The 27,506-nt window shown below is 42.3% G+C and overlaps 2 protein-coding genes across 2 annotated transcripts in view; both read right to left on the bottom strand.

Annotated features, from left to right (window-relative positions):
* LOC138624503 (ephrin type-B receptor 1-like) overlaps nucleotides 1–5,321 on the bottom strand; it is an 85,556-nt gene extending 80,235 nt beyond the window's left edge. The window contains exon 1 of the mRNA XM_069704761.1: nucleotides 5,004–5,321. Coding sequence (XP_069560862.1) covers nucleotides 5,004–5,097 — 94 coding nt within the window. The 5' untranslated portion in view covers nucleotides 5,098–5,321. The remainder of the gene's footprint in view (nucleotides 1–5,003) is intronic.
* Nucleotides 5,322–9,441: 4,120 nt separating this feature from the next.
* gpc1a (glypican 1a) overlaps nucleotides 9,442–27,506 on the bottom strand; it is a 40,405-nt gene continuing 22,340 nt past the window's right edge. The window contains exons 2-10 of the mRNA XM_069704760.1: nucleotides 21,527–21,685; nucleotides 18,549–18,766; nucleotides 18,086–18,259; nucleotides 16,398–16,563; nucleotides 16,175–16,305; nucleotides 15,540–15,677; nucleotides 15,148–15,278; nucleotides 12,449–12,624; nucleotides 9,442–12,043 (exon numbers count right to left, since the gene is read on the bottom strand). Of these exons, the coding sequence (XP_069560861.1) occupies nucleotides 11,862–12,043; nucleotides 12,449–12,624; nucleotides 15,148–15,278; nucleotides 15,540–15,677; nucleotides 16,175–16,305; nucleotides 16,398–16,563; nucleotides 18,086–18,259; nucleotides 18,549–18,766; nucleotides 21,527–21,685 (1,475 nt within the window). The 3' untranslated portion in view covers nucleotides 9,442–11,861. The remainder of the gene's footprint in view (nucleotides 12,044–12,448; nucleotides 12,625–15,147; nucleotides 15,279–15,539; nucleotides 15,678–16,174; nucleotides 16,306–16,397; nucleotides 16,564–18,085; nucleotides 18,260–18,548; nucleotides 18,767–21,526; nucleotides 21,686–27,506) is intronic.

Genomic DNA, 27,506 nt, shown 5'->3' with positions numbered 1-27,506 from the left:
AGGTTGCACAGATTGCATCTGTAATCATCAGACAGGGATGTGACCCAAACATTTGGTACGGAAACGATGCCAAAGGTATGCATTAAAACACTCCATTTTACCTCAACTAACTGCTGTGACTCATCACCGACACAGTGGAACAACGAACTCTTCCGGAATATAAGAACAGGATTGTTGAGTTGTGTGAAAATTCACAGCCAGGGTGTGAATATTCATAGTTAAGGATATATTTTCACACTAAAATAACGTATTAATCACATCCCGGTAAACATTAAGCTTGTTTTGTTCGCAATGACTTCCTGAACCACTGAAAACTGTGATAGTGAAGTCTGATAGCCTGTGCGTATAGAGGAGTATAGTGTCTAATACCACACTGACTGATCTCAAATTGCCTCTTAATGCCCAACCCGCCGTGGGAAACCCAGCACCAAAGCCCAGGACTCTGAGTCTCTCGGAAAAAGGTAAATATTCCCACAGGTTCCGAGTACCTGACGGCAGAAGAAAACCAAATTTATTCTGAAACAATTTGGATGCCGTGTGGAAATAAATATTTAATACTGAAGGCAGGCCCTGAGGAGGAATAGACTGGGCAGCAGTGGGGAAAAAGCCTCAGGACCGGTGCGAAGGATCTTCTTCCAACCGCCTACTTTTCCCCAGTTCAACCATCTGTCTGTCACATTGATAACCTGTCACCAGATGAATATAGAAACAGCATCTTTAAAACATGAGCCGACAGAGCGTGGTGCAGGGTACAGTATGCATGTGGATGTGTGGCGGCTGTGCTGTGGATGTATGCGCAATGTGTCATCTGCATAGCCATTCGCAATAAGGGTGCGATAGGTTTCCCCCGAGGAGGTCATTTGTTCATTTGTTGCACACACACAAACACACACACACACACACACACACACACACACACACACACACACACACACACACACACACACACACACACACACTGAACAAAGTCAAATTACAGCTTGTCATGTTAACACCAGCATCTAAAACCGGATCTATGATGTTTAACCTTTAGTATTCCCACAAGGTGACAGATGGGGCACGACGGTGTGTTTGTGTTCAGGCTCCAGGGAGAAGGACTGAAACAGTTTATGTATAGGAAAGGAAATAAATACTGTATGTGCAGAAGTAATCACACGAGCAGGTTACATTTATCCGTGCCTTTATTGGAAGTGTAAGACCAATTCATGATTTCTAAATTAGGCTCCAACCGGCAGCTCTTGCATGAAAAAGTCGAAAGAAATTAACTCCTCGACCCCTCGACACTCAACACTGACACAAATCAGCAATTTCGGTGACAGAGTCTGCTGCTGACTGGGCATTTGGGTTCAGACGCGGATGACTTTGCCAGCCCTCCCAAGGCTTGTTTGTGGGATATGTAGCACTTATACCCAACAATATCCGCTGGGTCAGGGTTTGTATTGACTTTCAAAATAACAGGGTCAAACGCTGGATTACTGTACTGCATTTTGGGCTCGCTGAATAGGTGAAAATCCTGAGGGGGGGAGCATGTAAAGGTCGTTGAACAATTGCAGCATTTACAGGCAACATAAATGACAGCCAAGAGGTATGGCCAGAATAATACACTAACACTTTTGTTTTGATAATGAACTTTTCAAGTATGCTGGCTGATTTCCCTGCATCTTCACTCTTCCCCAAAACTGCAAAGCCTGCCAGACTTCACGCTTTCAAAAAGCTGCTTATGGCTACCTTTGTAAACAACAGATACGATCAAGACTAAAACCTTTCAAATCTACAAATGCACTCATTTCCTACACAACAATCAGCAGGGCTCAGGCGAAAATAAATTACGGGAGAGAAACGTGGTAGAGACAGATAGAGAAAAAAACAACAACCTGCAGCCACACTATACAAACACAACAGTGATAACTGATTTTATAATAATTGATTAACCATTTGAGTGACTTTCCTGCCAAAAATGCAAAAGATTCTCCAGGTCCTGCTTTTCCAGTGTGGGGTTTGGCTGCTTCACTTCACTTCACTTGGTGACCGTGTGTTCCTGTAGTAGACTTAATATATTCTGGCTTTATCTGGCAAAGTTAAAACTGCACCTCATTTTTGTTTTTAAATTATGTAACTTTTACTTTTTTGAAGGGCTTCCACTCAGAACCATCGCAGCATCTAATCTCACAGCTTCATTCGCCTTTTGTAAGAGCCTGGTTGCAACTCACTTCTCTTCTCCTTTTTCTGTCATTTCATGTCAGTTTTATACAGCTTCTAGGTGAATTACTGCCACCTACTGGTCGTGGTAACGCATTATTACCAGGCGCCTTTTAAAACAAAGGAAATAAGACAAGATAATAGTCTCCTAAATTATAACATTTTTTTAATGATTATCTAAAAATTCCAAAATTATGACCCATCCCTAATCTATACTTCATTTTGGCACTTCAATGTTTGATACCAACCCAACAAAGCAACCATGTTGTGGTTGCAGCTTCTCAAATGCTCATATTTCAAGCATTTTCTGCATTTCGGGACAAATTTCGGGAAATTATGATTTCTATTGACCAAACAAATAATCAATTAATTGATTAATCAAGAAAACAATAAATGAGCTAATTGTTGACTGCAGTCCTTTTCAAAACCCATCTTTTATACTGCACTGCGGTGTCTTGTTACTTCAATTACATTATCAGACGGTATAGTATGTGCTGTTATTGTTCTGTGAGAGATGAGAATCAGCCAATAATATCAGCACCGGTGCGATCACCAGGCAGGCTCTGGAAAAACTCCGAGTTTACAAAGGCAAAGGTATAAAAGTGTCCACGGAGCAGAGATAATAACAGCGACTGTGTCAGCAGTGGGTCTATTTTACACCAATAGGCTCAGATCAGCTTATACATCAGTTCATTAGGCACCTACTTACCATGAAAAGGCCACCGTGACCACAAAACAACCCACCACCCACACTCTACTTTTGTCTCCAGCTAAACCTCCTACCTCTCTCTCCCCCACAGACACACAAATACACAGACGCGCACGCACAAACACACACGCACGCACGCACGCACACACACACACACACACACACACAGACAGACACACAGAGGGACTCCAACAGCATTCCGTTTAATCAAAGCAGACCTGCCCTTCAACACATTTACATGTCTCATGATGGGGGAGACTCAGTACGGAGCCCGTCATTACGCGCACCATTAAAACGCAGCAGTAGACTAATCTAGCGCTTCCATAAGCAGCAGCAGCATCAGGAGGAGAAGCAGCAGAGGACAAGGGAGTGGAGGCTGACGCAGCAGGAGGAGAAGGGGAGGAAGCAAGACGAAGGACTACTTGTTTACTTGTTTGAAGAAAATGCAGGAGAATAAGCAGAGGAGGGGAAGGGGATCTGGAGGGAGAGGAGCAGGAGGAAGAACCAGCTGGAGGTTCAGCAGGAGCAGCAGGTGAAGTTAGAACTGACGCATGAGGAGGAACAGCGGGATGAGACACCTGAAGAAGAGTAAAGGGCGAGACCTTTGGTGATGCTTGGGGAGGAGGAGGAGAAGGAGGAAGAGGAAGAGGAGTGGGTGATGCAGGAGCAGACTGGCAGAGAAGAAGCGGGGGCAACAGGCCAGGAGCAGCAGCAGGAACAATGTTTGAAGTGTAGGAAGGACAGATGCTCAAAGAGGAGCAGAAGAGGGTCAAGGGTGATGCTTAGAGACGAGAAAAAGAAGATTGTGCTTGAGGAGAAGCAGGTTTAGGTTGCAAATTGTTTGGAGAGGGGCAGAGGCAGTGGAAGATGCTTTACGCAGCAACAGGAGGTGATGCTTGGGGAGAAACAGCACTAAAAGCATTGCTTGAGGAGGTCATACTTGGAGCGTAGCAGCAAGAGAAAAAGGGAGGTGATGTTGAGAGAGGAGCAGAGGGAGGTGATGCTCGGAGAGAAGTGGTAAGATATGATCGGGGTGCAGAAGGAAAAAGGAGCAGCGGGGGCCATGCTTGAGGAAAAAGGAGCAGGAACAGGGCGAAGGGCGGATAAGCAGAAGGAGTAAAACACGAGGCTCAGACAGCGGCGGCGGCAGGAGACGCTTGAGGAGATGTAAAAACAAGGGGCCAGCAGGTGATGCGGAGGCAGCAGGAGTTTCACGCTTTGAGAGGAGCGACAGGAGATCAGGTGCAACAAAGGGGGCAGACGGAGATGTGTGGTGAAGGAGCAGGGGGACGTGGCGCTTCGGGGAGGGTGTGATGGGTGGAAAACAGCAGGGCGGGTGAAAGGTGATGTTGGGGAGGAGCAGCAGAAGGAGCAGCGGGAGGGAGGAGGAGGTGGCGGCGGCGGCAGCAGCAGCAGCTTCAGTGGAGTCAGTGAGCACCTGTGAGCTGTAATTATAATTCACTCTGCTCCTCCAGGTGAGTGGCGGCCTGTGTGATAATCGAGCGACAACAGTGCACTCAGGGGTGAGAAACACTGCAATGTTTGACACTAAACACCTCATATTATTATACAGTGGCTGCATATTTGAGTACATTATGGACTCCCAGTGTGTATGAGTGTGTATGTGTGTGTGTGTGTGTGTGTTTAAGCCTGAAACATAATATGAACATAGAGCTTTATGCCATTAAAAATGTCCAGGTGGCTGTTTAAAAGTAGAATAAACAACATTTTAGAAGAAGCCTGCAGGTTTCTTCCCTCTATAATCTCATGTATGTGCATACTTTCATGTATCCATTACTGATACTGTCTCCAATAATGAAGCACCAGTTGGTTTCAAATTCCACCACTGAAAGACAAATGGCCCTCATCTACAACCCCAAACACACTGAAAACTTGTTGTGTTAATACTCAAAGCAGCACCACATTCACAAGTTTCTTTGTAGAGGCTACAGAGCTCTGCAGAAAGTTACGTCTACAAGAATGAATCAAAGGATTACAAAGCCTCGTGAAGCATCGTGCTTTAGTTAGTGCATGCATTAATTCAAGACTTCAGCCCGCACCAGCAGACACTGAGAAATGTCCCTTCTTTTCTTACCTTCCACTGCGCACACCGAAGTAATCACACAGAGGAGCAGCGCGACCCAAGTGGTTGGCACGGCCAGCATGACTCCCCGCCTGTCCTCTCCCATTATCCGGCTGACAGAAAGAAAAAAAAAAAAGAAATCCCACAGAAACACGCTGTATTCCTCCGGTGAGCAGTCACATCTCAGTCCTCAGTTTGAGCGTGCTGAAAGCCGGCAGAGTCAGCGGGGACTGAGTAGGGGAGTCTGCTGCCGGGGCTCCGCTCTCTCGGCTCAGCCTGATTCTTTCTCGCACCTTTCTGTCCAATCAGAAGAGAGCATGTCGGCTCGTAAACCAATCACCCCTTCTTTTCCACCTGACCCAAGCTCAATGCCCACTGGTCAGGTCCCCCCCCCCCCCCCCCCCCCCCCCCGCTCCTCCCGCCCCCCGCCCCGGCACGGCTGCTGTGTGACGGGACAGCGACACCCAGTGGCAACTAAAAGCCGGTCGCTGCTCTCGTCAGGGACAAGTTAAATTGCTCGAGTCTCATTATGATGGGATGTGATGGGGAGTTGTGGTTTTTAATAAGGTCGTTGGTGCTGCATTAATAGTACATCTAAATGGTAAAATAGGAGAACCAATCCATCTACACGTGATTATGTGTCCCTTCCTCTGGGTTTTGTTTGAGATTGTTTCCTTTTTCTTTCTCAGGAAACTGCAAGAAAATAGAAGCAAATGCAGTAAGGCAAAGTCACAGAAAGCATTTGGTGAATACTGGAAAAGAGTTGTGTGTTATGTCTTAATTTTGATTGACTTTATTAATGGAAAAGTGCAAGAACAACTGTATTTTTTTTTTCAAATGCAGCAACAGGTGTCCATAAAACCTTGTTACTCCAACTGGTCACAGCACTATTGCACCTAAAACCACGTTATTCTTTGAACTGTGCCGCACTGAGCATCTTCACATCGTATACTCTGAATTGTGAGAACTTCCTCTGGAGATTTTGGTTGCATCACAGGTGTTGGACATAACGGCTGATACATCTCACTTTGACTGTGAAATATGAGCTCCTGACAGGCTCAATCAGGACAGATAGGTCTCATTGACGGGCTCAATGAAGGACAGCACACTTCCCCTCCACATACAAAAACAACCAATATTTTTACTACAAAAAGCCAGCAAATACACTAGTAGGTCCTGATCACTCCTCGTCTTGTTTCAAATGATACATACAGTATGTATGACAACTAAAAGACCCATCCAAACTTGAAAGTCCAAACTATAGAGGAAAGACCTTTTTTTTGTTTTGTTCTCTTTTTAACACACATTTTTAAAAAACCCAACTCAACAATATGTTGGTGTGTTTGCTTTCTTGTTGCTCAAGGCCTCAGCTAAAACAAACAAAAGAGAGTAGTTTTGCCAGTCCTTCATGACAGGAGAGACCTCAGGGTTAAATTAAATACGTGAAAACAGCCTTTACAGCGTCAAGACAAAAAGTCGAGACCACACCAGAGTAGTTGGCCTCGTGTCACAGAAGTATGTAACGCTGTGATTCACCTGCACAGGTGTTTTCACTTATTTTGGCTAATTAGATCTCTGTTAGGACTGATTGACATTTCCCTTCTGTTATTTTTACTGGTACCCGAGCAGCGTAAAAACAATCTGTTTCACTTCCTAAAGGTTTATATGACCAACTTCAACCGTCACCGGATAAAGACAAATACATTTGTGATGAGACTCATAAATAATGTTGCATTTTTATTTATTTTTTTTTACACTGTGGGGCTGCTATAGTGCTTTAAAAGAGACATATGCTATATTTGAAGGGTTTTAGCTTTATGATCTGCTGTGCAGTTTACTTGGTTTATATTATGACCACAACGGCACAAAAAAATGACAGTCTAATGTAGCATCATATAGATCATGTGCTCATCTACATGGAACTTCTCCTTGTACAAGCAGTCAAGCATTATGTCGTGCTGGCAGCTCAGCAAATGATTAATTACTTCTTTGTTGAATGTACATATTTAACAATATTATGAAGAAATGAGCGAACAAGGAGCATTACAAAGTTGTTGTTTTTTTTGGCTGCCTGAAACAATCTAAAAGTTTTAATGACGACTGCAGTGTGCAACTTTCAGCCCTGGTGGCTTTGGATCAATTTACTCGTTAGCTTTCCGTCCCATCTCCTTCCTCCTGAGCCTCTTTGTCTCTCGCTGCCTGTAACATTTACTGCATTTTTCAGCCCAGACTTTCCATTTGCTGTCCCTCATCATTACATTTTTCAGCTTTTACACCTCTACAACAGTCACTTTAATGCACTGCATCCTGTACAGTATCTTACAGAGCTGTGTAAATGTATGTGTGTAAGTGAGAAGCAGAGAAATGAAGGGAGATGCTTCTTATCTTAAAGTCACCACTTGGAGGCAGTTTAAAATTCCCTTCCAGTCACAGGTGAAGACCTGAAAATCGATTACAGGCCTGCTGGCTGCCACACGACCAGAACAATAATGTTTAAAGTGTCTCCAGAGTTTAAGGTTACTCTTTTAAAAATCGTACAGCAGGAGCTTTGGAGTCTTTTGTGAAGAGGTAACTCCTTCCTGAGGGACACAAAGAGGCAGGTAAACCTTGATCAGGGACAAACGGGTCAGACAGAGTGCTGAGCGTCGATTCATCGCCTTCATGTCTAGACACAGCTCAGTAAAAAATCAACAGCGTGGTAGTGTGTGGCTGCCACACTTGTCCTCCCACATCGCAGTCAAATTCAGCTCAGATTCTATTTTTTACTTCCACGTCATTCACAGTTACAGGACAGACACATTTCAGGAAAGACCCATAATGTAGAAAAGAGTCGGTTCAGACAGATGTTTGCATCAGGCTCGCTCCGTCACAGTTGCATAAGACACAATTGCTGAGAAATGAAATGTGAGCCGCGTTCACTGAAACATTCATCTTTGTTCATAAACAGAAACTTGTGGTGAACTTTCTGTGCCTGTGTGTGTGTGTGTGTGTGTGTGTGTGTGTGTGTGTGTGTGTGTGTGTGTGTGTGTGTGTGTGTGTGTGTGTGTGTGTGTGTGTGTGTGTGTGTGTGTGTGTGTGTGCGCGCGTGCATGTGCGTGTGTATGCGCTCTGTTTCATTCTGTTGTATCAAATTTAAAAACATCAGCATCAGGACAATAAATCATTCATTAACTCCAAACCCCTGACTGGCGCAGGATTGTCGTCAGCCTCGTTTTCCTCCAGCAGGGCCGGATGAGACTTGTCGGTGCCTGTTACAATGAGCTAAATGTTTATTTATAGCTGGAGTGCAGCTGGCAAGTGGAGGCTTTTAATAGAAAAAGAGTAAAATCATCCTAAATTTGATCTTGTTGATGGATGTGGGATGATATCTGCGGAGTGGGTGTGGCATCTGGTTCTCCCTGCACTGGAAACAGGAAGTTAGTTGTGACCAAATCTGGTGGCCGCAGAGCATCAGGCAAATAGTGTACAGAGAACAACTGGTCATTTTTGACTTAGTCTGACTTGAATATTTAGATGAAAAGCTGCATCAGGTCAGAAGTGTTCATGCTGAGATCAACAGAAAGATCTATAAATGAGATGTATCACACCAAAGCATGTAAGAAACCCTTCAGCGCACCGTATGAGTGTCACGTTTTGCCTCACCTATGCGTGAAAAGTACACGCGACTATGACCATCAAAAAAGGAGGTTATGTGACAAGTGCAAAGGGTGATAAAGTCCAACTGGAGAGGAGGACAAACAAGACTTTGATCCTCATGGTCGTTGTTTGAGTCTGTAAGAAAGCAAAAGTCACCATGTATTCTATTAAATGATGTAAATAAGTTACTTACATAATGAGACCTAATTAACTTACATTATGTATGTTAAACAACTTATATAACAAACATAATGCTACTTAATGTGACATAAAAGGACTTGTATAAGCCCATACCATGACCTTTCCCGAACCCTAATCATTTGGTTGATGGCGGTTAAACCTAAAGCACCTTAATTTTCACGCCTAGGCGATGCAAAACGTGACACTGACACGGTATCCTCAAGTGCACTGACGGGTCTTACATACTTTGACATGATACTGTGGTGCCATGTAGCCTCTCATAAAAGCAATAGTTGCACATTTTGGAAAAGTAACATATTTTCCTTGTCTCCAAGTGGCAGCTACAGCTACTTAACTTAGCGCAGAGATTGGAAACAGTTACCCTAGCTTTGTTTAGAGGTATCAAAATCCATTTCTGAAGTTCACCAATTAACATGTTGTATCTTATTTAAACATTCAAAAACAGCATTGTGAAAACACAAATTGTATGGTTTTCGCTGTATTGATCAGTGAACAGCTTCCCTTCTGATTCCAGTCTTACTTTTAACCTGTTGTACGGAGCTAATTTCCTGCCAAAACATCACAAACAAACAAAACGTGTTTTGCAAGCAGGTTTGCAAATTCAAAACACCAGTTTGTTAATCAAATGCATTTTTTTTTTGTTGCAAATACAAGTACCTATCAAACAAATATACAACATATTTTGATACATCATGCTTCAAAAACAAATACAGCTAATGAAGTCTCACAAATACAAAAAAATAACATGTAATTTGCAAACAAAAAATATCACTTTTGGCACAATCTTTTCGTGGAGTTTCTCCGAAATATCCTGAATATATCCTCCACAACAGCAGGTGGCGCTATGTCAATTCCAACATACTGGTGTTCTTCCTGGCCAGAGCCATATAAATATGTTGTCTGTTTGCTTGATAGGTACATTTGCAAAACAAAATGTATTAATTTGTCAATGGTGTTTTGCATTTGTTTGTGAATTGAAGGGCATTTGTAAAACATGCTTTGTTTGTTTGGCATGAAATGAACTCAACTTAGCTTCATTTCTCGAAAACAAGATATGAGTTATATTGATCATCTCGTGTAACTCTCGGAAACGATCATATTTTGTCGAATTACTGAACTATTCCTTTAACAGACTTAAAATCAACAATAATCAAATCAAACCATCTGTGGAAAATATCCACTTCTACAATCAAACAGAGTTTAATGGATGAAATGTGTGATTTAATACACCGATGAATAAAAACCAGCTTAATACACAGCCCCAGAATGTGTGAATATGTGTATGTGTAACACATCTGCCATTTGTGTGAAGCAGGAGTCCCATATGAACCAGTATAGCAGTGCAGACCGAAAGAAAGACATGCCAAGTAAACGATATCTCACCAGGTTAATGTAGACAGCAGTCTGCAAATATCCTGTATGTACAAAAACTCAGAGCATTATTTTTTTTAACGTAATGAAGAACAAAATCTGGGGAAAGGGTTGTTACATGTGTTCAATGTACTTTGGGCATCGTCGGCTGTCAAAAAGTGTAAAGTGTAAAAAGCTTTGGTTTGACCTGCTGTTTACCAGCCAGTGTCGATTGGTCATCATCTACTTACTCAACACAGGCATGCATTCCCCCAGGAGTCCGCTCTGCGTCGTGAAATGTCCTCTGTGGAGTAGTCTTTCTTTTTTTTTTTTTTTGGATTGGATATTGCAGCCCAGTATCTTGCCAAAGCGTTTAATACACCCGTCCGTGCACGAGAGGACGGTGTGTCAGCGTTACGTTTTGCTTCCACTAAGCGCGAAAAGTGCACGCAGGTATGGTCAGGGTCGAAGAAGGTAGTCATGTGGCGGGACACAAAAAACAAAAAGTATTCCAATTACATTACGTATGTTAAGTAATGTTATTTATGTAAAATTACATATTTTAAACCAAACATGATCTTTTCCTAACAATAACCAACAGTTTTTTCATGCCCAAACCAAAGGCACCTTAATTCTTGCAAATAGGTGAGGAAAAAAAACATCACACTGACACGTCCTCTAGTGGAACGACAGGTGTACTACACACTTTGCAGTGATCCTGGGTTGATTATCTGTCAAAATAATGTGCAATTTTCTGTCTTCAGAAAACAGAATGTAAAGAAACTGCTCGGGTGTGCTTGTTTTCCAAGAGGTTTCATGTGACGGCTTACTTCTTTACAAAGGTGACGGGTTGATAAAAAAAGTGGTCGTTTGCTTTTTTTTTTTTTAAATGGTCGGGTTTACAGTAAACGTGAGGTAAAATCTTGCAATCACAACATCTCATACATTTCAGGAGCGTGATAATTTATCTGCAATATTTCAAACAAGGCCTACTGAATGTATCTGTTTATGCCAACACACACGGAAACGTCTGGACGACTACATCACAGAGTATGAGGGGGATTCATTGCCGATAGAGTATTATACTGTACATTCATGGCTCAATATGGTGCCAGTCTTTAAGCTAATGCACACAAACATTTACAGCATACACAATGTTTGTTAAGGTAGACAACCTCGACTCAAGTTATAAAATAAAATTAAAAAAAACAACTTGTTGAACGCACCATAAATCGGGCACACATTTTTTCAACGAGCTCTGCATCCTGCTGACTGGACACTGGAGCTAAATGGACATTGTAGTCTTCATCATCAGAGCCTTCTTTGTCATCATTAGTCACCACTCCCTTGTTTGTCTTCTTCATCTTCCTCCAACCATCCACGTCACAGGAATCCATTGAAACCAGCTCAACAAACTAAATCACCCTCAAACTACATATTAAAACTCAGCAAAATAAAGAATATAGTCAGTTTTTTTTTTTTTTTTTTTTTTTTTTTTGCTCCTCTTAGTCAAAGAAAATGTCCTTTCATTCTCCAAAATGTCTTTTTTTTTTTTAATTTTTTGGCAAAGTTACGGTCCAGTCCCCCCCCCCTCCCGCCCACCCTACCAAACCCTTGTTTGTCCTTCCCGTGGTTCAGCCGTGCTCTAGACTTCAGAGTCTGACTGGAGGCAGCGGCGGTCCATCATCGCTGAAGCAGCAGGACGGTCAACGGGAGCAGGAGTAGGAGGCCGCAGAGGCCGCTTTGGGACCTGGCTGCGCCTCTGACTCGGTTGTTGTCTGGCGAGTAGGCGTACAATCCCGGTCTGCTCCGAGGACACTGACCACCTACGCACATCCCACTTCCTGAGCCGCTGATGTCATCACCTGAGAGGTTATCAAGGAGAGACGGAAAACACTTTCTTATAGAAAAGTTGTTCATACTTGATGAGAAGGAGATAAGTTTTTCGTTTTTTGTCAAGACAGAAGTCACCTTCAATTGCTCTTGTTAAGCTCCCACTTTCCAAGTTTGTAATTGGGTCCAAGTGACATTTATGATTTAAATTAAGGTTTTAATTAAGTCATTTGTGAGGAGAGTTTTTTGTCCTCAAGTCCCAGCTGTCATCATCTCTAGTTTAACTCAGGGAATCAGACTATTAAATAGCTTCAGGCGAGGGTGTACGATGTATATGTAAGACGCCAGATTGGTGAGTTTTGTAACAGTGATAGAAGACATAAAATATAATTATCGGAATTTACATTTTATAGTATAAATATTAGAAATAGACCCACTTGCATCCTGGAAGTCCACGTCGTTGCCATCCAGTGCATTTTTCAGCCTGTTGCTCATTATTTTGAGTTGCATGATCTGCTGCCGGATGGTCATGTCTGGCTTTGTGATGTCGAGCTCCACTTCTGGGTTGTTAATCTGATTGGCCAAACCATCACCCATCACTTCAGGAAGGTACCTGATTGGAAGAGAAAGAGAAGAATCATGACGCTGCGTTCAGATCATGGCTCAAGTTATGGTTTATGATTTGGTATGCGTTCACGACTCACGACTGTTGCATGATTACGGAGTCGGTTATACGAGTATTAACGGTCCTATACGGTATAAATGAAGTTTTCTAGTTCTATTTTGATTATGAAGCTGGTCTGGTGTTGTATACGAATATATTTAAAGTGCCAAATCGCTCAGTCCACAGAGAAATGCACACAGTCCCTACTCAGCAAATGTTAGTTTGTGTTGTCACAAACTCCCGCTCATGTCATTTGCTCGCCTTCAGAACAGCCCAGTATTGAACCTTTTACGCAGAGAAAACCACCGGACACTCATTCTGTCACCAGCAAGCTACAAGACCTGTAAAAAGTAAACCTGTAGTTGGCCTGGGTGTGTAGCTTAAAAAAAAAAAAAGTGTCAGCCAATCAGAAAACTGGGTCATTGATATCAATGCACCTTAAAGGCAAAGACACAAAACAATCTGTTATTGCTAGAAGGTTTGTTGCTTAAAACCCCAAACATATCTACTTATCGATATTAAGGCTGCAAATAAAACACTGCAAAAGTGTAAAATATGGGACCTATAAAGTACTGTACACTGACAGTTACTGGATACCATGTCCATTAACTGTGGTTTGTGAGGCATCTATATCTGTTTGCTTTTCAGGCACTTGTGTGTTATGAGGTGCCAAGTCGGATACGGCTGATCTTTCAGAAAGTCTCCCAGATGCAGTTAATTACTATCTTGGCATCGGGGCAGTTCTGGTGAAGAAGAAGAAGAAGAATTAGAACAGTGTTCATCCACTGTGTGAATGACTAAATGCTGTAAGAGACACGATGAGAATGGGTAATTGTTTTGAATTACGACTCCATGTAAATATTTGTTTACCTAGAAACACATGCAGCAGACATTCTCTCAGTACAGTAAACCTGCAAAGCTGTGTTCATTTTTGTAAATTAAGTGTGGTAATTTGTCAAAACATTACAAAACATTTGACCAACATTACCCACAATGCAACTTAAAAGCACAGAGTTTGACTGGAGTCATATTGTATGATAATGCAGCCTTATCTTAACCAGAGATAATGGACAGACTACAGAGGTCTGATTAGGGATTTACATGAACAATAGATCGGTGAAAAAAATTAATTAAAGCATTACAAACGTACAGTATTTACACCTGAGTCTTTAATTAAATCATACAACAATGAAGAATGTTTATGTAACTACTTAAAAATCCAGCCATTTCCTGTTAGAGCATCTTACACTACAAAATAACCATATTTAAACTCTGAACTTCAAACTCTACTGTTCAATGCATCAAGAAAAATGAATTTATACGTCATGAAATCCACTAGAGGTCGCTGTGGAGCTTCAGACACTTTATCACAGGAATAATTCACTCTGCCACATCACACACACTAATTTCATATTTCCTTAATCTGTCACATGCAATCAGCGATTCATCTATTTTTCATGGCCTCTCTCACATTATTCTGTCTCTCACACACACACACGCACGCACACACACGCACGCACGCACACACACACACACACACACACACACACACACACACACACACACACACACACACACACACACACACACACACACACAAAGGCACATCTATATTTCATGCCTTTTGACAGTCATATATTTCTGAGTGTTCTGCTCAAGATAAATCTCATCAGTTGGCTGCAATCCAACCACTTTAAAGGAAGAGAGGTGTGTTTGTGTGTGTTTGTGTAGCTGGATAACGTATACACGTCGAAGGGGCATCAGGTTGTTCTGTAACCCATTTACACGTGGGCTAAGGGAGGCTGAAAAACGCCGTGAATGCTTGAGTTTCAAATCGCTGTATGTGGAAGAAATGTTATTCCTACAACTCGAAACAAATTTCCATTCAGTGCAGTTTTCAGTTTGTCAGAGAAGAAACAGTTTGTTGCCACTCACTTTTGACACAAGTGCCATGAAATGGCTTTCAACAAGAAGAAAAGAGGCCCGTATCATAGCAACATTATCAGAGGCAGGTCGTTCCTCTTCCTTCCCTCTTTGTTCTCGTCCCTTCAGAAGCCTTGTTTAGCTTTTAAGTGTTAAAGAACACGAGTTTCATCTTTGGAGTGAATCTTGTTTTTTTGTGCCGTATGAATAAATCTGAACAGATTTCAGACCTTGAAAATGTTTTATTCAAGACCCAGCCTTTGATTTTATGGCTGAAGGATGGAAGAGTGTTCTGGAGAATCACAGTTGGTTGTAGGAACATTATATAATTTCCTTTCATGCCTTTCAATAACAAGCAAAATGGACCTTCTGTACAGGCCACAAAGGACACATAAAGCGAAGAGTTTTGCAAAGGAACTACAATTACAAAAATGATGTTTATGTTATCTAAACATAATCTGAAGAGGAGGTGGATTTAATTATGCAGAGAAAGCATGCAGTGGGTTAGATTCATGTTTAAAGCTCCAAAAAGGTTTTTCTTATTCTTACTTGGCTTTTGTAATTCCATTCCAGCATTTATCCTGACTGTTGCCTCCTGCAGCCAATTTGCTGCAAAGTGCCACAGGGAGCTGCACCCAGTACTGACGCATCTCCCTCAGTTTACTGGAGAGATCTGATACCTGAGAACAAAGACAGTAAAACAAATTTTATTGTCCCGCATTTTACAGTTTAGATACAGAATCCTGAACAAGTCATAATGTGTCACATTTAATCCTTCAACACACAACAATAAATCAAAACTACACGTTTATACCTTAAACCCTGCAGACAAAAAAACCCACCAAAGAGACATCATGTTATCAATTTATTTAAAAACAAATCTATAACTTTGATTTCCCTTAAAATAATTACACAAACATGAGGCATGCGGACGTACACACCTGCATTTCCAGTCGGAGTCCAGCCGTCGGTGAGGGTTTGTACTCTGACGCCGTCAGCGAGCTGCTCTTCCTCTTCTGCTCATGACCGGTGGGACTTCCTGTTCCCGGTTCACCTGGAGTTCCACATGTCTGGTAGACCTGCACGCAAACACACAGATGCACACGAACACAGATGGGCATGAGAAACTGAAAAGGATGGTTTGTTTGTGTCTGTGAGAACTAAAGAAATCCACTAGAGGTCGCCACAGACACGTGTTTCAGACTGTGAGGATATTTGGGCTTCTTGTTGCCCCAAAACCCGATCAATTTTGGCACTGATGTCTACAGTGGTAAATATTGAAGGGGCAGATAGGTCAGTATCACTGTACATGGTCAATTATTTTTGTCTGGTCTTATCAGAGTCCATTACCACTGGAGCAGACTGATGAGCTCAATCTCTGGTGTCCTCAAGGCTGTTATGTATGATAATATATTGTGATTTTTGCATACTCCTTGATAAAGAGAGGGTTTTTCAGAGAGGACTGCAGACTTAAAAAAGATGAGCTGCTATCTGTGAGGAGATGAAAAGATTGCAGGGAAAGCGGCCTGGGTGTTTGTAAGATAAATAAGTGATAAGATGAAGTGAGACGTCTTACCTTGGCTGTAAAGGAGTCCATGTTTTCCTGCAGGTACTGCACAGCCTCGTAGATTCGAGCGGGGATGGAGGAGAGAACCACATCGAGGCTGGGCTCTGTGCTGAAACTAGACGCCACCTGGATCATTGTGTCTGAACGGAGGAAATACGACAGAAACGTCAAATCCACTTGGACGACCTGGATTTCCTCGTGCATTACTCGATACGTTCTCGATGTGTCTCACCTATGAGGTTGTGCCACTCGGGGTCCAGGTCGGCTTGGTTGGCCAGGCAGCCCTTCATGACGTTGGCGCAGTAGTTGGAGCAGGGTTTGACGGAGGCCACGCCGCGACAGTGGGTGCAGTAAACGAGCTTCATCAGGGCCTTCATACACTCTGGACTCAAGGAAACCTGGTGTGACGGTCAGCATCATAAACTTTAGGTTTTTAGCACAGTGAGGAGGACATTTATGTGTTACACGAGAAATGTATTGATGTCCCAGATGAAAAGTTTCTTTGTGAACTCGCTGTTTTTATCAGGGAATTTAGTCCAGTACGGCCCACAGTGACAATAGAGGGAACGGTTTCTTTTACACTGTAGCTTCTGATTATGAATGCAAGGCATGAAAGGTGTCCAGTTCCTCAGTTGAGCTATTTTACCACCAAAGCTCACAGATCGGATGGAGAGACACTCCGGCCAAAGGTGTACCCGAAAACGATAGCGAGGCGTTAACGAACCGCAGTTGTGCATTTTCAAGTTCAAATTTAAACAGTTTTGTTGATCATTTTCAAACACAAACTGTTTACTTTTATATATCTGGATGCATTTTCCTACAAGCTTGTATACACATTCATTTCTGTGCAATTTGAAACTTATCTAAAAGACTCGAACCTTGCTTGAATTGTACAATCCTTTACAGTCGGCATCAGGTCTGCATTCATTTGTGTCAATGTTACATTGTTTTTGATAATCTGCATTCATGACATTCATGTAGCTTTGACAACAACACAAAAAAACACTGATGGATTACACAACTGAAGCAAGTTTAAAGATGAGCTCTTTACATCAATTCCAAATGAAGGTGAAGCCAAAAAAAAAAAAAAAAAAAAAAAAAGTTTTTTTTGAAAACAGCAGAATATTTTGCAAAATGGATATAAAAAAAAGGGGTGAACATACTGGATGGAGGTTTAATTATCACTGATGTGGTCCTTTGAACTGAAGCTTATACAGTAAATCAAGCATGCGTACTCGCGTGAATGAAGAAAAGAAGCTGTAAACGATGTGCTGGGACCATGTAAGGTCGGTCAAACATTGAAAAGAAATAAAACAGAAAAACGAAGACTGAGTCACATCAGACGCACTGTGCCTCTGAGAGTTTGGGGGAGGGGGGAATCGAGAGCTGCAAAAAAACATTATCACACCCATAATTTGACAAGAGCGTTGTCATCCCTCCCGATGAGAGCTTTGTTCTCATGGCAGAGTCTGACACGTCATTTCTGATGATCTCTGTGTTTCTTATTTGTAGGGTGGAGACACTTTCTCTGACAGTTAGGGTGTGACGAACAGGCAGCCATCGTATCTGCTTTCCTGGGACTCAGCCCAGCAGGCCACACACACACACACACACACACACACACACACACACACACACACACACACACACACACACACACACACACACACACACACACACACACACACACACACACAGACACACAGACACACACAGTCATGTTCTCATGACTTCAGAGGACATTATTTGAATCAGATTTAGTTCCTGGAGACTTACCCAAATCATGACCAGTGTTTCCTTAACCCTAAAATCTAGTAATATACCGAATGGGGACTTACTGTTTGTCCCCAAAAGAGGCAGGTGTCTCCACAATGTGACTGGTTAAACACAGTTACGTCCCTTGCAACAAGTAATACTCACCTGTGAGACCCTTTTGACCACGTCCGCGCTGACGAGCAGCCCCTGGACAAACGACCGCGCTGTGACAAAAGCCCGGATCACCTTCGCCTTCATGTCCCGGGGGACGTCTCCAAATGGTCGCAGCGTCTCCTGTTGCTTGGCAACACATTCAAGGTAGTCTTCTGATAGGTCGACCTGTCAGACAGGAGATGACAGCGGCGGAGGCGGTGTAGGAGAAATGTGTTATTGAGTATACTAAAATACTTTTCAGCCCTGTCAGATGAATGCAAATCAGGATGCATTTCAGAATAAGAATAGATGTGTATTTTTATCAGCTTGTCACATTTTGTCTTTTTATGAACCAGAACAGTAACAGCGGCTGAAAGGATGAGCAGGACTAGTTCAGAAAACCCTCTAATTGTGTCTATTAAAATGTGTGTATTAGAAATCTTACATTCAATGTGAGGCTGTATTTTGAACTCACGTCTTTGGGAGTAGATGTTTTAAAGATTCGCTCCAAAAGGTGGGACCAGAAATCCGACAGGTTTTCGTCCAGGTTGAGAGCGGAGCCCCGATAGTACTGACGCAGGTCGGCGTAGAGGTCTCCATACAGGCGAGTGTTCTGGGAGTACAGGGCGCCGAGCGGAGACAGCACCTCCTGCAGGGAGCGCTCAGAACGACTGTGCAGCTCAGTGAAATAGGCTGGAGGACGGAGGAGGGGAGTGAGAAAAGATAGAGTTGACAATAAATAACACAAATAAGAGAAGAAGGACAGAGGACAAAAATAACAATTCACCGCTAAAATATAATGACTTTAATTTGAAAAGCTGATGTAGAGAATAGTTGACAGTTGTCTCTTACGACACCCAACAGACAAAGAGAAACATTGGCATTCGTTTGGAGGCCTTTTTTCTGACAAACTAATGAATTTAAGTTGGATATTCTATTTCCTTTTAGCTCTGTTTTCATCTCCACCGACATAAAAAAAAAATCACGTCTTTTTCAAGGCTAAATGCTTGACTATGTTAATCAGCCGATCAATATCTTTGTGTGTTTTCTGATTGGAGCCGAGTAGGTAGTGCAAAGCCTGGTATCACCAAAACCCAAATCCACATTTATATTTATAATATCTGGGTCTGGCTGCACTCCATTGAGGATTGTATCCAGTCGTTGCTTCCCAATGGGTTCGTTTTAAAACTATTGGAGCAGCCTTTATCCACTCAGCTACGTATGTTGTGCATCAAAACTTACCAAACTGTAAACAACCGGGATCTTCCTCCCTACGCGTACATTGTTTAATGACATGTTAGTACATTGCTTAAATTTCTCGATATTTACTGGCTTCGCTACAACTGTTTATATTTCTTCATCTACTTCTACTTCTACCACTGCTGCCATTGTTGGATTTAGAAACAAATGCTTGACTTCAAAGTCATTGCACTTAGCCACAGATAGTTCACATAAAAGAGGAGGTGTTTGCAGCATCTGGCCAATCACAAACATGGACAAGTGTACTGACAGCAGAGCCACATATTTTAAAAAGGAGGAGCAAACTATAATAAAAAAAAAAAACATAATGAAGTTAAACAGATAATCCAAACTGATCTCCACTTGATCTTCTCCGATTGGTGCTGACAATTTTCAGAGAGAACTGATTAGTCAGTAGGTGGTATTTTCTTACATTTTGATCCAATATCTTCAACATAACCTGCTCCGGACCAGGTTAAGTTTGCAGCATAGGTTACCATGGTGATCTAGCCATCTTAAAAGAGAGCCAGCTTCGTGACACTGACAACCCTGGATTTAGTCTCAACATACCTCGCTAACCCACTCATCTCGTAGTACACCCCTCAGGTCCTTGATTGATCCGTGCTTCAAAGTGGCTTTTAGCGAACTTTAATGCGAACAGAGCTTCCAGACTACAATCAGACCGAAGCTGTAAGCAATAGGTGGGCAGAGCTTGGCTAGCACACAGTGGGACACAGCTGCCTGCTGCGTGTGGAAACACTGACGGGAGTGGTGAGACGGAATCAGTAATGCTTTAGGTCGTAAAAACTAAAAACAACAGCAACAGTAACAACAAAAACGCCAAAACAAAACTCAATAATACTCCATAGAACCAAGGGAATTTGCAGAGTTGGTGAAATTTCTCTGCGAGTTTGTCCCTACACATTATATGTCCTCATTTGTCATTTTATTTCGTAAAGAAACATAAAAAAAACAATTGAAATACATATATATTTTAAGATATATTAAGAACACAAAAGAATGAATGTCCAGATAGCACAGGTGAGCTTGTTGGAAAGGTAACAAAGAATATTGTTTAATATTACTGCTATGATTGCATTCTTGAGTGTATTTTTTTTTTTACAGCCATGATCCTCATTAACTCTCTGTACGACCCAGCTGATTAACAAACCCAATTAATATTCACTTTTTTTTCTTTTCTTTTGCATTATTTAAGCTTCCTTTGAAATTTCCTCTGCAGCCAGATGGATATAAAGTGAGAGAGAGGTCAAGCAGAGAGAATGAGGGAGTCAGCGAGCTGTCTCTGCAGTGTGTTGGTCTGGGCTTTTCCCTCGTGCTTCAAAGGCTGTGGACCAGTGCCAGCCTGTCCTAACCACAACCAGATGGACGGCCACATTAACTGCTACTGAGGTGGCCTCCCGCCTTCAACAGCGCTGTTTCATACTGTCCTTCTTCTGACTAGTCGTCGTCCTCCTGCGCTCCGTTTGTCTTCTGTCTTTAAAAAAAAAATATATATATATATATATTATTTCTTGTCTGTACTAATGAAACATTTCTCACTTGCTGCTGGTGTTTGTCTGTGTTCCCTGTTGTTAGCAGTGGCACTTCTCAGTCTTCTTTCTCCCTCCATCCCTTCCTTTCTCTGATGTGCAGTGATCTGCAGACTCGGCTCCTCAGTGGGTCAACTGCTCATTAGCTGAACCAGTCACTGCCCCAGGGGACACCCCTCTGTTTGTGTGTGTGTGTGTGTGTGTGTGTGTGTGTGTGTGTGTGTGTGTGTGTGTGTGTGTGTGTGTGTGTGTGTGTGTGTGTGTGTGTGTGTGTCTCCCCTGAGATCAGGGGATCGGCTTATCACGTTTCATTGTGTCTGGCTGACTCTGCTCTCATTATAGCACCCAGTCAGGGGTCCCCTTGATGCACAGGACACACACACACACACACACACACACACACACACACACACACACACACACACACACACACACACACACACACACACACACACACACACACACACACACACACACACACACACACTCACACACACTCACCGTCTCCATTGAAGCTGCAGTATTGAGCGTCGAGCTTGTACCAAACACAAACACACAACATTACAAATGTGGCACTCCGCTGGGCTCACTTCTAAAGCTTTGCTACTGAGCTCAGCCAGTAATGAGTGTCTTTTAAACACACACACACACACACCCTACTTACTGTCGAAGCTCCTGTGGAGAGCGTTGAAGGCCGCCTGCAGCGATCTGCCGGCCTCTCTGATCAGTCCCTCTGTCTCTTGGCCGCTCAAACCGGCCAGGTTCTCCTCCATGGTGCTGGTGCAGCAGGTCGGGCCCTGAGGACACATCCTCAGATGTTCACCTGGTACAGCGGGGAAGACACAGAGCCACTAATTAATTTAATTGGACTTAATGAATTTACATTAAGTGATAATTTAATATGTCAGCTCTTGAATTCACCACCCAGTCAAACAAGCATCAACATCAGGCTTAAGGAAATGGGAGTTTTGAGTTTTGTCTATCATCACTTTAGTCCACACTTAAACATGCTAACAGCTGTTTTAGGATCCCCAGAGGATGAATCCAAAAGACGTAATATCTTGATTTTGTGTCTAGCACATGCTGAGGGTAAACATTTTAGGTTTTGACAGAAATGTCTTCTGACAACTACTGAATGGACCGCAGTGAAATATGATACACTGATTCACATCCCTCTCTTGTAGTTACTTTGATGAACTCTCAGTGTCATCGCCAGGCCAAACTTTTAAGGTGTCCCAAATGGTTTCTGACTAATTACATTCAAAATTTACATTCCCAAGATTCCCAAGGGTCAAGATGTTTAAATAGTCATAAAAAAAATATCTGAAAATTGCATAGTTTATGCAAATATCATTTTATCTATTTCCCCTTGGTTTTACTTGCACCTGTTCGTGTTAGTGTTACTACCACCAGAAGGTGGCGGTAATGCAGCTAAAAGCTATTTTTACAACTGCCATTAAAAACATTACACACAGGACCTGGTCAAATTTGAGTGGCAGTGTGAGATCAGGTGCTATGATACAAACAGCAGAAACACGGGCAGTTGTGTTGTACGGCTGATATTTGTGTACTTAATTACAATTTGACTGAAGGACCGGAGTGATATTCTTTTTTTGTGATGCTGCTGTTTTTAAGTGAACAATGTTCCTGCATTTCACATGAATGCATTAATTATTTATGGCACTCTTAGAACCCTTTTATGTACAGTACAGTTACCAACCAGAGAAGCAGTCTATACAGTATATACAGTACAGGACACTTGGTTTATATGTAGCAACTCCCACTGCATGTTCTGTCCCTGTATATTTGTGTCTAACTATTACTTTTGGTTTAATTAATTTGATTTTGATTCTGCAGTTAAATCCTGTTAAACCACAGACGTGACTGCTTTGAATCTGGACGGGGATCTTAATTGCAACATTTACATATCATAGAAGAGTAGACAGTCCTTGGAAATGGCCTTATATAACATATATCTTATATAAAATGTTTTATATGGCAGATTTTTTTTAATTTATTTTTTATCTATGACATGATACATAGTACACCATTAATTGCGGAGCAGAGAGTACAATATTTCCCTCTGAAATGTTTGCAGAGCAGAAGTATGAAGTAAAATGTAAATCTACAGGTAAAGCACCTAACATGTGTACTTAGTTTAATATAGTTTAATACATGTTATGTGTCAGTTTACAGGAAATACTGTTCACCAGTACAACACAGAAACTCTGCTGTGATGAAAGCTGCAAATCCTGAAACTTTTATTCCATCCAGTCACTAAATCCTGATCGTGACACGCATGAATCATAGAAGTGTAAAATGAAGACTTGAAAATGTCTCGCCCTCAGCATTTTTTTTTTGTCTGTTCTTATGGGGATTCTCAGGTCCATGAGGGAGGTTAAAAAAATGAAGATCTTTTTCACACATCCACATATAGACATAGTTCAACACACACCAAGTCTGCCAGACAGCTTAGAAAGCAGTCTGCAGCATCAGTCTCTTGACAGAGAGGATGCCCCAGGATTTGTGTGTGTGTGTGTGTGTGTGTGTGTGTGTGTGTGTGTGTGTGTGTGTGTGTGTGTGTGTGTGTGTGTGTGTGTGTGTGTGTGTGTGTGTGTGTGTGCCTATGTCTGGGAAGGTTAAGGGTGAGTAAGTACCCCACAGCTGTGTGCATCACTGCTCTCTTCTTTCTTAACAGGTCCTGGGCTGCTTATGTCTGCATTTGGGTGTGTGGGCGTGTGTGTGTGTGTGTGTGTGTGTGTGTGTGTGTGTGTGTGTGTGTGTGTGTGTGTGTGTGTGTGTGTGTGTGTGTGTGTGTGTGTGTGTGTGTGTGTGTGTGTGAGAGTGTGTGTGTAGGTTGGGGGATTAGAAATTTGTCCACTACGGTAAGTGGAGCAGAAGAGGAGACGCCTTCATCATCTCTGCTCTATGAATCTTTCATAGGCACTGACTGGCGTGCGTGCATGTGTGCGCGCGCGCGTGTGTGTGTGTGTGTGTGTGTGTGTGTGTGTGTGTGTGTGTGTGTGTGTGTGTGTGTGTGTGTGTGTGTGTGTGTGTGTGTGTGTGTGTGATATCCAAGAGAGAGATAAATTGTGGCAGCTGTATTACAGGAAATAGCACCTTATACCACCTGACTTATTTTTTTCATGTCCCTTTTTGGGATATTTTAAGTTTTTGTTATTGTTGTTTTTGCTCCATTACAATCCCAGGGAGAAAAAGAGAAAGTGGATTTCAAGTTTGGACTTGGAGTTAAACCCTCACGCACACATTCATCCCTCAGATCAACCGGGACACTCATTTGATATTCTCATTTCTTCAGTAGTCCTTGAGAGTCAAGTGCAGGTCATTCAGTATGAGATGAGATGCTTTTCTCCTCTGAGCTCAAACACATAAATAAATCCTAGTCATCAGGCCTGCTTTTAAACTGAGCCCTGTGTCTCGTTATTTAAAGTCAAAAAAGAACTTTTAAAAATGTATCGTCACACTTAAGCTGTGAATTTCCGTGACTCCTACGATCCTGTCAATCAGCTTTTCAAGAGGGAACGACTGCATCGCCTGTTTGTGTTGGATGCTGCAATAAGTGCAGTCGTGCTGTCACAAGACATCTCCGGTCTGTTAGAACTGGACAAGATGAGAGGTGAAAGGTCGTCAGATAACACTTAGACTGACCGTGACCTGCAACACTGAGGTTCTTCACTGTCATTCCTAATATTGTGGGCCCATCCAAAGTAGACTTTCAAGCACACTTTGAATAAAAAGCTGATATGACAGGATCAGTGCGGGGAGTTTTCAACTCAGCTCAGCTCGTTTTTATTTAATTAGGCAGCGGAAAAAAATTATTTTGGAGACTATTTTTTTTTTTATACCTTTTGATGGTTCCTCCCATTGGAAATTAAGGCTGAATGTGCGCTTCCTCTCCTTCAACTAGTTTAAAGACTAATGTTCACTGCTGTTGTCCCAAGTGTGCCACATCTTTAAGAAGAAGAAGAGGAAGAGGAGATTGACAGGGCACTGAGCTGGTTAAGGTCAAACATTTAATGTGCAGTGACAGACAAGTAATGACCGATAAAACTGTCATTTCACTGGCTGGAGTTTTTTATTCTTCTTATATTCAGTTAAAAAGTCTTACTGTAGGTGTGTGACACAAGCCTAATAAAAGCTTCCATCTGGTTAAGATTTGGAGATTAGATTTTCACAAAGTTATAGCCAGTTAATAAAACAAAAGATCAGAGGCACTTAAAAAAAAGAAGTCTTATTGCACTTGTATTCAGCCATAAAGTAGATCATGGAGACTCCAGCTGTTCTAAATCAATTTATTTTTACTTTTATTACGTACTGCAGCTACCGTTACAAAGTACAAGTATGTACTGTTGCATGGAGTATGCATACAATTGGGACATCCTACTTTGTCAAAAAAATGTGCATTGAATTTTGACCCTCTTGGTCATATCTGTCACAATCCATAGAGCAACATTTGAAGTAAAAGTAAAAAGGATGCAATATGGAACGAGTATGCTTCCGTTTATCACCTCTCCTTCCTTTTGTGAATTGCAGCCAGGCGTCACCGACTCGCTGCAGCTCAGTTGATGTGTCGTATCTTTCGATGTGCAAAGGATTGTGGTTCAGAGCAGCCAGAGAAGCAAGCTGGCCTGCACACTGCAAGATACAACCGGATGCAGCAGGACATACTGGTAGTTTTGGCATTCTGCATTTCACATACCATGTACAGGCACATGCAAAATCTTTTTCTGGCATACTAAATATGATGCTAGCGTGGATACTGGGTTATTGAGAATTTGCGCTCGGGATGCAGTCAGAGTTGCTAAAAAGCTGTGTTATTTTAACACATGAACTTATTTACCACTTCAACCAATTAAAATTTCATACACTCACATTGCTGGGCAGAAAAGAAAATGTTGACAAAGTTTGGTGACTTTATGATAACTGTAAAGGCTTTCATTTAGTGTTTGATGTCAGTCAAATCTCGACTTCAGAGATTTCTCAGCTGCGTTTTGAAACCACACCATCAGTCTGACATATGCGTCTCACAGGAAGCACATGCCATCTTTGAGTGCTCATGTGCGACAGCTAATCTTAGCATTTTGTTGTTGGTTTGCTTACCAGCCCAGACGATACGGGGCGTTCACTACAAACACATCTGCTTTACTGCATTCCTGGGTTTCTGGGTAATGGAAGCAGCTGGCATCCTGCTATAAAACCTTAATTTATTTGGACAGACAGAAGCGAGCGACACACTCACGCGTGTGCTCAAAAAGCAAACTTGCGTTCAAACGCATTACGGCGGCTGAAAGGGGCAGAAGGGCCGGCATAGTGCGGGTTATCTCTGAAAAATCTGGGATTAAGTGCCTTGCTCAAGGGTTTCGTGATGGGAAAGGGAGAAGCTTTTGCCATCCATCTGCACATAGAGGCAGAGGGAGATGATCAAAACGGTAGAAAGTCCTTTTAAGTGAAGCCTTGAAGCAAAACACAGCTCTTAAGTGCTGCTGAATAAAGGAGCGGAGAGGAGAGGAGAGGAGAGGAGAGGAGAGGAGAGGAGAGGAGAGGAGAGGAGAGGAGAGGAGAGGAGAGGAGAGGAGAGGAGAGGAGAGGAGAGGAGAGGAGAGACTAGGTTTGGGTCAAATAAAATCAGCTACCAGAGGTGATTTGGTTGCTCACGCTGTTTTTGCCCTCAAGCTTCAGCATATATTTAGTAAAGTCAACTTCCTGAGGGGCAAACAGAGACACACAGGTTTGCAGTGCACTTATTGGGACCCTCATTGATATAAGCCATTCCTAAGCGCCTGAGGTCTCTTTCAGATGAGTAAACCAAGATGCAAAAAGAGTTGTGACCCCAAAAGTATAAATTTGTTTTATAGTATGTCTCTGAGAGAACAGTTACACACCAAACCCTGCAGGCTGGGCTTCACTTGATATTAACCAGCTTGTACAAAGTGGCGATTATGTCTGAAGGCAAAAGTATTTATTTCTGTTTTCTCAGAGGCAGGTTAAAAAGGTTGCCATCGTACACAAGGGTGGCATAAAAAGGGTCATTCGAAATGTGGTTACCGGTAATAACACATTTCTGGAAGGGCTCTACTAGAATAATCACAGTAAAATAAGTCTTTGTGGAGCACTTTTCCAAACGTGCTTTACAGAGCATCACACACGACACAAAGATAAATGATAAAAGCAACGAGGGACAAAAATAACAAAGTAAACAGGCAGCTCAAATCAAATCAGGATGTGCTTTTTTAGAAGAGATTTAAAAGAGGACACCAACTCAGACGGTCTAATTTCCTCAGGCAGGTTGTTGCAGAGTCTCGGGGCCGCGTTAGTTATCAGCCTGGACTCTAGTAGAGACAGAAGATATAATCATAAAAGGGAGAATACATAGTTTCACAAACACTGAGAGACTGCTGGCCATCTGCTCCTTGTGATATTATTGGTTTCTGAGTGTGCAGTAATGACGCTATAAACCTCACAACCACGATTGATCTAACCTTAAAACCTGCAGCTTCCCCTCACCCAAAGGTCCGCCCTAAGATTGATGCTTGATTGGATCAACCAAACTCTAGGCTGGTGTCATCGGTTGTTTTACTGTCAGTCAAGTGGTCCCTAAGGTAATAAGCAATCGAAGGCGGAGT

The sequence above is a fragment of the Brachyistius frenatus genome, unplaced genomic scaffold (assembly GCF_029030835.1).
Source record: "Brachyistius frenatus isolate BFR_SWC_R1_liver_20210118 unplaced genomic scaffold, ASM2903083v1 Contig_52, whole genome shotgun sequence".
NCBI classification, from domain to species: domain Eukaryota; kingdom Metazoa; phylum Chordata; class Actinopteri; family Embiotocidae; genus Brachyistius; species Brachyistius frenatus.
This window is presented reverse-complemented; position numbering and strand designations above follow the sequence as displayed.